Source organism: Schistocerca piceifrons, chromosome 3 (assembly GCF_021461385.2).
Source record: "Schistocerca piceifrons isolate TAMUIC-IGC-003096 chromosome 3, iqSchPice1.1, whole genome shotgun sequence".
Classification (NCBI taxonomy): domain Eukaryota; kingdom Metazoa; phylum Arthropoda; class Insecta; order Orthoptera; family Acrididae; genus Schistocerca; species Schistocerca piceifrons.
The window spans coordinates 835,375,142-835,387,820 of record NC_060140.1 but is presented as its reverse complement, the minus strand read 5'-3'; the positions used below and the strand labels follow the sequence as shown (position 1 = coordinate 835,387,820).

Below are 12,679 nucleotides of genomic sequence, written 5' to 3'. Positions count from 1 at the left end.
TGCATCCATGAGAGAATGAGTTGATTTGCAGATGTGCATAGTAACTGATGTTTAGGAGGTGTTTTTGGTATCTCATAACATTTTCTCACACTCTCTCTTATATGATAACTCTAGGGAATTGCAGTGTGGCATTAAGTAGGAACACCTTTCTCCTGATGCAAATATACTTCCTTTAAGCAATATCGTGATTCTGAACTTTTTATGTATGCTCGTATGTGATAATTATATCACTGTGAAGACTCTGCTAAAAAAAGTGCAAGATTCACATAATATGTGGCTACATGTCATATCAGTAAACTAGCAACATGACCATATTGCCAGCACAAAATCAGTACTTTGTCTCTGAATCGGAGCAGTTTGATTTAGCTGAGGAACTATTTTTATTAAGGCTGAGTTGATCTGAATCTACTGCTCATTAGTAGTGACTGTTGATAGATCACTTTCCAAATAACAATATCCAATAATATTTAACTGATGATATGACAGGTGACAGATGACTGGGAAGGCTAGCAAAGATTCAGCAACTTTGGTTTTGTGCAGAATATTTGGGCAATAACTCTCATCTCATTGGGAATAATGGCAGGTACTTTCTTTAAGTGAGGAATCAGTTTTAAGCTTTTAGTTCCCTTCAGGCAGCAATATCCTGAAATCATTCCATTTCAGATTACCAATAATACCACATGGTGTCCATGTTGTACATTTGCTACAAAGCTTCAAAATATGGTGGGAAACGGCACCCAAGTAGTGTCTTATAAAGGATTGTGCACTTGAAACCACACTGGCTTACAGGTTAGAAATTAGTTTTCAGACATGTGAATGCAAGCAACTTTTTTTGTTGAAGGTAGGGGAGATTATCAGTCTTAGTTTTCAGACATGTGAATGCAAGCAACTTTTTTTGTTGAAGGTAGGGGAGATTATCAGTCTTCTGACTGAAGTGGCACACGATCATTTCCTCTCCTTTATCAACCTCTTCATCTCAGGGCAAAACTTATACCCAGCATAGTCAGTTATTTGTTGGGTTATAATCCAAGCCATATCTTCCCATACAATTTTTGCGATCTCTCTCTCTGTCTAATACCATGGGAGTTATTCCCTTATGTTTTAGCACATGTCCTACAATCCTGTCCCTTCTTCTACTTATGTGTTTTCCACATATTCTTTTCCTCAAGAATTCTGAAGAGAACCTCATCACCCACTTAATTTGAAGCATCCATCCATAACCCTGCATCTCAGACACTTTGATGTTCTTTTCTGATTTTCCCACAGTCTTCACTTCCACACAATGCTCCATGCCAGGCATACATCCTCAGAAATTTCTTTTTCAAATCAGGCCTATGTTCGAGATTAGAATATTTTTTTTGGTGAGGATTCTCTCTATTCATTTGTTAATCTGCTTCATATGCCCTCTTTCCTTTGTTCGACGTATATTATTTTGCTTCCAAAGCAGGAGAATTCATTCACTTTATCTACAGTGTGATCCCCAGTTTTAATTTTAAGTTTCTCACTAATCTTGTTTCTGCTGCTCCGCAAAGGCCAGTCTTTATTTGATTTACTCTTGATTCAGATTTTGCACTTATTAAGACTTTTCATTCCTGCAAATTTTCCTTTTCTTTTCAGAGAATAGCAATGTCATCAGTGAATATTATCATTGTTATTCTTTTGTCTTAAATTTTAATCTCACTTCTCACACTCTTTTATTCTTTCATTGTTTTTTCAGTATTCAGGTTGAACATGTGGGTGTCAGGTTTAATTTGACAATGATTGTTGTTGGTGGTTCGCCGTCTTCCTGACACAAGCCTGGCAAGTATTATTGTGGTTAGCCAGAAAGCGATGGAGAACGTACTGACCTTAGTTTCCAGTCTGCACGGCCACATTCTGGTCCAGCCCACTGAAAGAAATGTTTCTATTCTCCTTCAACTTAGCGGGATCAGAACTATGACTATAAATGAAGGAATAAAGCTCTAGCTCATACATATGTTGAGTAAAGTATTTCACATACTACACTTTGAAAGTCACTGTATTCACAGGGTGTATACAACCCGGAACAACTGGAAGATCCGGGAAAGACCTGGGAATTTTTTCATCCAGGAGAAAACCAGGAAAAACCCAGCAATTTTTTAGAATTCCGGGAATTTTTCATTGTTTTAGTTTTCAGTTATTTTTTGTAATTTTGACTGGTAAGAACCGATACTCTAACAAAGGATATTACTGTATCCCACTACCGCAGAATAATACTGCAGCAACAAAACATGAACGAGAGAAAAAAACGTAAATTGCAAAGGAAATGCGCCATATAAAAAAAGAAACAACACAGAGCTCATACAAGTGTCTGCCAACAGCAAAATGTGTCAAAGGCTTTAGGAAGACAATGTAATGCTTCGTAACAACAAATTACCTCCGATGTGTTTGCATTAGATACCTTTAAGAAGTTACGAGTCGGCTCATGCGCATGCACATTTGAGTTGCGTGTGAGTAGTACCTTCACTTGCTTCTGGCTACAGAAACGTCACTGTTGACTGTGTAAGCAGCAAACCGTGGTATCTGAACCAGGCGGAAATTTTTTGGAGGTGGGGGGGGGGGGGGGGGGGAGGGGGGATGGTGGGGGGGGAATTCATACTCCTTAAGGAAGAAAACCTTGTGTCACCAAGCATCTAGCATCTAGCGCATGTTAGTCTATCGATTATTCAAATGATTTTGAAACACATCCCTGTTGGTTCTTGAAAATTTTTGAACACATTCTAAGTTGTTTCTGAATGAACCATAAGTTGATTTTTGAATGCGTGCATAGTGTATGTGATGTCTCTGCCAGGGGAATCCTCGTTGCATCTAGAAATAAACTTTCCTGCAGACAAAAGGGGCGGAGGCTATAAGAGTTGATCGGAATAAAGCCAAATGGGTGAATGCTAACTGCTGTTTGTTTATGTGATTGATTGGGTATGCGAATGATCAGCATTGTTTTAATTACTAGCAAGGTCCATAGATTCTTACTACCAGAGTGGAAATAAGTGACTAACAGGAATAACAGGTAAGAAAGATTACATATTATCTTCTTGGTGTATCCAAGGAAATGAAATTTTGACAGAAAATTTTTGGTCAGATCGCTAAACTAGAAAGGGCAAGTTGTACAGTCCCCTGCTAGCAGCCACTTAAGTTATATTGTGGAAGTAGCGCGTTGTACGAACATGTAATAACACCTAACTGGAGAATAATTGCTGGATAACTAAACAGGTGATTTTGGTATGGTTAGTAGAGTTAACCGGAGAATGAGTTTTGACAATAGTAGAAATATATATGAAATTAGTGATGAGAAGATTGTTTGTTAGAATGAGGAAGGAGAAGATACGGGGACATCACACAAATTATGAAAGACTATGACGATTCCAAATTTATCCAAAAATTTCGTACTACTGCTTTTCGATCTCATGCTTGAGAAACTGGAGCGTATGAATGAAATGTGAAACTATTACCTAACATAAAGCTTTCTGCTTGTAGTAGGCCAGATAGGCATTTGATGTTGGTATTTCGCAAATTATATTCTGTCATATTATGAAAATGACCATTATTACCAAAAGAGTTTCGCGTATTTGGTGTGTGTTACAATTCCTGCAATATTAGAAAGGCCTATTTTCTTTTATCTAGCAGACAGTGACAAAATAGACATAATCAGATCTAGAAACCACACCAGTCTTTAGTACTATTTGTATTAACAGCTTTTTCAGTATTAGACAACAACATTTCGATTTTTCATGTAACAAAACATTTGACGAATTTTGATGAAGCAACAGATTCTTTCACAGAAAGGAAAGCCCACCATGTAAAGCTGTAGCAAGATTAGAGAGAAAAAAACGCTAGGACCTAAGGATTGAAGAAATGTGTACTGTCTTGTTGTCACTTGTCTTTACTGGTTTTACGTTTCTGAAGAGTTCTTGTTCTCCCAGTTACAAATAATCCCATCTAGTATTGCGAGGGATTCTTAAAATAAAAGAGGGGGGCAGGATGTCAAACAGGCTGACTGGGAGCAGGAGAGGCACCACAGGACATTTTAATTTCCGCTGCCCTGCTGGATCGATGGATGATGGCATCCATTACAAAATATACACATTTGAGTTCCACAATGCGAAACACAGTGATGTGTGGTAGAAGAATGCTGTGTGAAGAGGTGTGACACTGCACACTTAAGACCAAATAACACATCTTGCATTTCCTCGAAGTTATATGTTTTATGCATCAGACGCTTCAGAAAGATGTGCGCTACAAAATGAACATATTTTTGAAAAGTAGTATTTTTTAAAATTTTGGCATCCTATCTCAAACGCCCTCCCCCCCCATGAACCATGGACCTTGCCATTGGTGGGGAGGCTTGCGTGCCTCAGCGATACAGATAGCCGTTACAGTAGGTGCAACCACAACGGAGGGGTATCTGTTGAGAGGCCAGACAAACGTGTGGTTCCTGAAGAGGGGCAGCAGCTTTTACAGTAGTTGCAAGGGCAACAGTCTGGATGATTGACTTATCTGGCCTTCTAACACTAACCAAAACGGCCTCGCTGTGCTGGTACTGCGAACAGCTGAAAGCAAGGGGAAACTATGGCCGTAATTTTTCCCGAAGGCATTCAGCTTTACTGTATGGTTAAATGATGATGGCGTCCTCTTGGGTAAAATATTCCGGAGATAAAATAGTCCCCCATTCGGATCTCTGGGCGGGGACTACTCAAGAGGATGTCGTTATCAGGAGAAAGAAAACTGGCGTTCTATGGATCGGAGCGTGGAATGTCAGATCCCTTAATCGGGCAGGTAGGTTAGAGAATTTAAAAAGGGAAATGGATAGGCTAAAGTTAGATATAGTGGGAATTAGTGAAGTTCGGTGGCAGGAGGAACAAGACTTCTGGTCAGGTGACTACAGGGTTAGAAACACAAAATCAAATAGGGGTAATGCAGGAGTAGATTTAATAATGAATAGGAAAATAGGAATGCGGGTAAGCTACTACAAACAGCATAGTGAACGCATTATTGTGGCAAAGATAGATACAAAGCCCATGCCTACTACAGTAGTACAAGTTTATATGCCAACTAGCTCTGCAGATGACAAAGAAACTGAAGAAATGTATGATGAAATAAAAGAAATTATTCAGATAGTGAAGAGTGACGAAAATTTAATAGTCGTGGGTGACTGGAATTCTGTAGTAGGAAAAATGGGAGAGAAGGAAACGTAGTAGAAAAATATGGATTGGGGCTAAGAAATGAAAGAGGAAGCCACCTGGTAGAATTTTGCACAGAGCACAACTTAATCATAGCTAACACTTGGTTCAAGAATCATAAAAGAAGGCTGTATACATGGAAGAAGCCTGGAGATACTGACAGGTTTCAGATAGATTATATAATGGTAAGACAGAGATTAGGAACCAGGTTTTAAATTGTAAGACATTTCCAGGGGCAGATGTGGACTGTGACCACAATCTATTGGTTATGATCTGTAGATTAAAACTGAAGAAACTGCAAAAAGGTGGGAATTTAAGGAGATGGGACCTGGATAAACTGACTAAACCAGAGGTTGTACAGAGTTTCAGGGAGAACATAAGGGAACAACTGACAGGAATGAGGTAAAGAAATACAGTAGAAGAAGAATGGGTAGCTTTGAGAGATGAAGTAATGAAGGCAGCAGAGGATCAAGTAGGTAAAAAGACGAGGGCTAGTAGAAATCCTTGGGTAACAGAAGATATATTGAATTTAATTGATGAAAGGAGAAAATATAAAAATGCAGTAAACGAAGCAGGCAAAAAGGAATACAAACGTCTCAAAAATGAGATCGACAGGAAGTGCACGGCCTACAGGAAAATTAAAGAGACCTTTGGAGATAAGAGAACCTCTTGCATGAACATCAAGAGCTCAGATGGAAACTCAGTTCTAAGCAAAGAAGGGAAAGCAGAAAGGTGGAAGGAGTATATAGAGGGTCTATACAAGGGCGATGTACTTGAGGACAATATTATGGAAATGGAAGAGTATGTAGATGAAGATGAAATGAGAGATAAGATACTGTGTTAAGAGTTTGACAGAGCAATGAAAGACCTGAGTCGAAACAAGGCCCCCGGAGTAGACAACATTCCATTAGAACTACTGACGGCCTTGGGAGAGCCAGTCCTGACAAAACTCTACCATCTGGTGAGCAAGATGTATGAAACAGGCGAAATACCCTCAGACTTCAAGAAGAATACAATAATTCCAATCCCAAAGAAAGCAGGTGTTGACAGATGTGAAAATTACCGAACTATCAGTTTAATAAGTCACAGCTGCAAAATACTAACGCGAATTCTTTACAAACAAATGTAAAAACTGATAGAAGCCAACCTTGGGGAAGATCAGTTTGGATTCTGTAGAAATCTTGGAACATGTGAGGCAATACTGACACTACGACTTACCTTAGAAGCTAGATTAAGGAAGGGCAAACCTATGTTTCTAGCATTTGTAGACTTAGAGAAAGTTTTTGACAATGTTTACTGGAACACTCTCTTTCAAAGTCTGAAGGTGGCAGGGGTAAAAGACAGAGAGCGAAAGGCTATTTACAATTTGTACAGAAACCAGATGGCAGTTGTAAGAGTCGAGGGACATGAAAGGGAAGCAGTGTTGGGAAGGGAGTGAGACAGGGTTGTAGTCTCTCCCCGATGTTATTCAATCTGTATATTGACCAAGCAGTGGGGGAAACAAAAGAAAAATTTGGAGTAGGTATTAAAATTCATGGAGAAGAAATAAAAACTTTGAGGTTCGCCGATGACATTGTAATTCTGTCGGAGTCGGCAAAGGACTTGGAAGAGCAGTTGAACGGAATGGATCTTGTCTTGAAAGGAGGACATAAGATGAACATCAACAAAAGCAAAACGAGGATAATAGAATGTAGTCGAATTAAGTCAGGTGATGCTGAGGGAATTAGATTAGGAAATGAGACACTTAAAGTAGTAAAGGAGTTTTGCTATTTGGGGAGCAACGTAACTGATGATGGTCGAAGTAGAGAGGATATAAAATGTAGACTGGCAATGGCAAGGAAAGCGTTTCTGAAGAAGAGAAATTTGTTAACATTGAATATAGATTTAAGTGTTAGGAAGTCGTTTCTGAAAGTATTCGTATGGAGTGTAGCCATGTATGGAAGTGAAACATGGACGATAAATAGTTTGGACAAGAAGAGAATAGAAGCTTTTGAAATGTGGTGCTACAGAAGAATGCTGAAGATTAGCTGGGTAGATCACATAACTAATGAGGAAGTATTGAATAGCATTGGGGAGAAGAGAAGTTTGTGGCACAACTTGACTAGAAGAAGGGATCAGTTGGTAGGACATGTTCTGAGGCATCAAGGGATCACCAATTTAGTATTGGAGGGCAGCGTGGAGGGTAAAAATCGTAGAGGGAGACCAAGAGATGAATACACTAAGCAGATTCAGAAGGATGTAGGTTGCAGTAGGTACTGGGAGATGAAGAAGCTTTCACAGGATAGGGTAGCATGGAGAGCTGCATCAAACCAGTCTCAGGACTGAAGTCCACAACAACAGCAGCATCTCAAACGCCCAATGGAGGAGGTGGGGATATCGTACATCGGGGACTGATGCGCAGAGGAGTCTGAGTTATAGAGGGCGATGGGGGAGGGGGGTTGTCTCCATGTGATCCGTGTTTACATTTAGTGATTTTGCTGTTTCCTCTTTGTTTACTGCTCTCACGCCAAATGAAAACAAAGTGATTTCTGTGGCTGGGAGCTATCAAGTGAATTAAAATACATTCACGTAATTACGGAGGGCTAAAATATGTTATTAGTTTCAGATTTTGTTTTATTTCCACCTTTATGACAGTCATGCATTAATCGCCTTGAATAATAATGAAGTTACTTTTGTCGCTTTGCTAAAGAAATTTGGCTTTTATCTATCTTTTCCACTGAGGTAGCCAATTTATTTGAAGTGAAGTAGTGTTTACCACACTACTGGCTAGTTTCAACTGTTCGCTGCATTTCAAATGCACGTTTTCATCTTATAGCACGTATGGCATTATGCCATAATAAAGAACTCAACATGAGAGAATACAGTACTTGTACTCCAAGAAAATTTACATCCAGAAAACCACTCTGATATGCTTAATATCAGGTTGAGACCTACTTCGTTGGCAATCTGGACATACAAATGTGCACTTTAAGGCGAATTATTCATTGCAGTATGGTTCACGAAATTCTGATGCTCTTAGAGTATCCTCTGATGTCTTGTTTCTTTTATGATATAATGTAAGATCTTTTAATGTTTTACATGTATGGGCTTCCTACATCATCGCAGCTGCGCAAGTGCGAATTGTGGTTTGAAAAGTGTTATTTTCAAAGTAAATTTCCTTTTACGCGAGATGAACTATATGTGAGAATGTACGATGAATTTTTTAAATCACAGAGCGTTTGACTCTCATTTAAAAATCAACTCTTTGATGACAATCCATTCGGAAGAATTTTGAGCCCAGAACATCAGAGATTTATGACAGTATTAAACATTTTACTGGCACATTTGTGTGACGTATCTTAAAGTGTAAAACACGCAAAAAAGATCAACATTATATGTGAAAGCTTAGCTTCTCTTGCAGCTTGCTAATCTTAGAGACCAATACTAAATCTGTATGCTTTTCCTTCCTTGTAGCAACACTATGTATATTAACTTTTCCTATTTGTGTGTTCGTGCCACTTAACAATGATGTTGCTATTGGCTGACTACATCACATTTCCTATGCTCTGAATATCTGCTGTCATCGGCTGGTGAAACCACGTGACATGAGCTATGACTGGTTTACAAAAACGCATCGCAATCTCGATTTCAATGCTTCGGAGAGTAGCATGCGGTGTTTGGTGGAATGCAAATTTATACTTCCAAGATATGAAAATATGCAGCGTACATGTTGCTGCACATCAAAGAACTTTCCAAAACGTGTTTTTTTCCCCCCTTAGTTTCGTTTTCTTAAGTGCTGGGAAATCCTAAACCGCTGTATAAAACCATAACCATCAAATGATTCGTAAGTTTTACAGTTCCAAGGGAAAGTATACTGTCACTTAACATGGAAAAAATTATTTTCACCCAGGAGAAAGTGTATTTTTACCCGGGAGGTCCGGGAAAAACCCAGGAATTTTCTTTCCTTGTCCACGTATACACCCTGAATTGAACTGACTGTAAATCTTTTTATCTTAAACAGCACTATTATCACTTCAAAGGTGACCTCTATGGTACATTTCTGCCAAATAGTCCTTCGCCCTGACTACTAATACTCAAATAAATGTTCAAAATAAATGCCCGCCACGAAATTGGAAAGAGCACTCACCACTTGCCACGTGGATTTGTAATTATCACAGACGGCACACTAACAGTTACTTTAGCGAAATCTAAGTGATCCAGGATGGTGTACATCATCTGAGGCAGAGTGCAATCCAATGTTTAACAGACATGGATGTTACAGTTGTAGGGAAGCAGCCTACTCATGCCTTATAAAATTCACATCAGTCTTTCCATTGTGTGCCAGCCAGTCTGCTGTAACTAGCTCTGACATCATAAATGTTGCGCAATACTTTAAAAATCAAGTAAATAACCTGAAACGTTTCTAGCACGTCAGGAGTAATACTAAATCAATATGTGTTGAATATCAGTTCAATAACTTTAACCATTTTCGAAATCTGGATGTTTTTCTGTAAAAAATCATTGGCGCAACAGAAAAGAGCTAGAAACTTAAAAATTTATATTTAGATTCCTTTTGCATAATAATTTAGTAGAAACAGTATTCTGGATCTCATAAATTAAATTTTAAATTGAAATTCATGATGTTCTGGTTTTTATCTTAAAAATTAAGGAAGCAAGGTAGATTAAGTAGGCGAATAAATAAAGCTAGGATGTTTAAATTTAAGTAGAAGGGAGATCCACTATAATCATAAAGATGTGAGAAGTTTCAACTGAATAACTATAAAACTATAGTGATAGCGTATCTCCAAAGGGCAAGTTCAGAGCTCGTCTACTGCGTGTAGTGTAATTAAATTAATTCTCTCGCCCAAAATATTTTACTTAGCCACATCAGACTTTTATTATGATTACTTACTTGTGTGCTGATTGCACAATTAAATTGAAAGCTTCATCGGCCATCAGCAAAGGAAGCAATGATTTATTCGATAACTTAAAATGGTGCGTTACTAGCCCAGCGGCTAATCGGGAGAGCAGATTTGATCAGGCGTTCCCTTAGCCATCTGCACCTCGGCTTTATATGTAAGAATGCTGTGCGAGAAGAGGAAGGCCCCAGTTCTCTCCAGATGCTGATTAGCGCACCACCTGTGCCGGGAGTTGCATCGCGTCGGTGTCGTTGATATAAACAGCCTCGGATGCAGTAATAAGTTACTCGGGATATGCATAACCATGAAATCATTTTCGAGTGAAGTGTTAATTTTGGGATGATGTTAATGATCTATCTTTAGTTTGCGTATGTCGTATTTTCACGTGCCGCCGCAGGACAGACATTCTACCATTATTAGCGTGGCGTTTGATGAACATTATCATTAAATTATGGTGAGCATTCACTTAAACATTTAATTTAAACAGTTATAGTTGCATCAGCGCATTAGACTCTGAACTGCTCTGGTAGTTGGATTGTGTGGATTCTTTTTGGTCTGTGACTTTCAGAATATAGTGAACATTCTAGAGAGAATGGTTTTTGATTATGAATCCCAGACAATCTCCTAATTCCTCAGAGCTATGAGCTGTAGCTATAAACCTGTTTTTCGTGCCTCTCGGGCTGTATTTATATATGTGCCACAGCGGACAGCTGAGAACATCTGTTATCTGTCTTATGCACAATGAGCAGACTCTGAACGACTGCTTTCTCAGACACATATAATCTTTAATAACAAAGTTACAAATTAATTTAGAAACTTCTTAATTTTTGCGTGTATTCTGGTAGGTTGGTTAAAAGCAGAGAAAAAGTTTCAGCTCACCTGGATAAAAACTTTGCCTTCTAGAATTTTTATAGTGGAACTAACGGTAGATCGTTACCTCTGAACCATATCTTTACTAGAACTTGTATTGGATGTTATTACTATTACAGTTCTAAAATTTGGTATAGCTCTGTTATTTAGTAGGTTTTATCATATGCTGAAACCAAAATTTTCTATCATTAAAATTACAGGTACTTAATCTACTGCAAATGGATGTGTTTTAGTTACAAATTTGGTTTTCATTAAATTACTCAAAAATTATAAGAGGTAGCTTAATGCGGTCTCTTAGCTATTATTTTTAGGATGAAATGAAGCATAAAACAAATTTTTACATTTCTAAGTCCAATATTTAGCACCCTTAATTTTTCTTAAAACGTGGATTCTTGTTGTAATTTTCATTCTTTTACTTTGAAACTTGCACCACTTATTTCTTACCTCCATAGGCACTTTCTGACCAAATTCTGGCTTTCTAGCTTTATTATTTAGCGCAACTTATTTTTTCTCAAAACTGCATTTTTACGAAAACTATCAGTTTAATTACATTAAGACTTGATATTTAGAACATTATTACAATAAAATATATGTTGACAAAGTTTTAATATAAAATTTTGACTTTTAATTTTACAGTTAATTATGGTGCAATACTTGTGCACTACACATGTACACGTTAAGGTGACATGGCACTTTTAGCAGTGAACTGGGGTACGTCCTGGCAAACTCGTTCGCCTTTGTATCACTTGCACAATACAGTGCTTGTTCCGCTTCAAACAGTAAAAAAGGACAGCATTCCTACCTTATGTGCTTTTTAATGTGAGCACTTTTCTCTGGGTCCTTCATTCTCATTGTTTCCACCTGGTTCTTGTCCATACTACCCATATTTTCCCATAGTGTACATATATATTTGTGAAGATTTCAAACATATTACAAGGGGCAGTCCTTCCCTTCCCTTGTTTATTTCTGTGTTTGAGCTCCGTCTCCAATTATTTTGTTTTTGTCAGGCTCTCCCTCTCCCTCTTCCCCTTCCCCTTTCCCTATGCCTCTCTTGCCCTTCTCCTCTGCATCTCTCCCCTTTCTCCTCCGCTTCTCCACCTTTCCCTGTGCCTCTCCCCCCTTCCCCTCTGACTCCCGTCCCCCCCACCTCCACAGTATATCACACTGGACATTTTGGACATGTTCCTGGATATGAATAATGAATTCAAGTAGATTATTATTAATTGGTTCATGTGGTTATTTTCAGGTTCTGCGCATGCAGCCACCAATGTGTATTACCAAAGCAGATGCAGATTTTACTGTTGATGTTATTCGAAGGGTTCTTCTGAAACAAAGACTGAAAAACAAAAAGACCCAAGATAGACATAAATGATGTCTATTTCTTTGGTACAATAACTTATTTTAAAGGCAGTTTATCTGCAATGGCATGATACAGATGAAATTTTTCTGAAACTGCAACGTATTATGGGAAGAATCATATATTTAAATTGTGTAACTCTTTCCATGGCTGTTGATCATAAGAGCTTAATTAACATTAAAAATAAACTTCAGACTCTATTGAAATATTTAAGCATGGATGTAATGGTAATAGCACTCTCAAAGCCAAGGTCTCTTTTCCAGAAGAAGGAAAAAAACAGAAGCGCTGAAAGTTTAACAGTGATGGAATTGGAAGTGAGACCTACACCTCAAGAGTTCACGAAGTTCACATTGCAAAAC

General features: G+C 38.3%; 1 protein-coding gene across 6 annotated transcripts in view; it reads left to right on the top strand.

The window, feature by feature from the left end:
* LOC124788095 (alanine--glyoxylate aminotransferase 2, mitochondrial-like) overlaps positions 1 to 12,349 on the top strand; it is a 165,096-nt gene extending 152,747 nt beyond the window's left edge. For all 6 annotated transcript variants that reach the window (XM_047255201.1, XM_047255205.1, XM_047255202.1 and 3 more), the window contains exon 10: positions 12,210 to 12,349. In XM_047255201.1, the coding sequence (XP_047111157.1) occupies positions 12,210 to 12,335 (126 nt within the window). In that variant the 3' untranslated portion in view covers positions 12,336 to 12,349. The remainder of the gene's footprint in view (positions 1 to 12,209) is intronic.
* Positions 12,350 to 12,679: the final 330 nt, after the last annotated feature.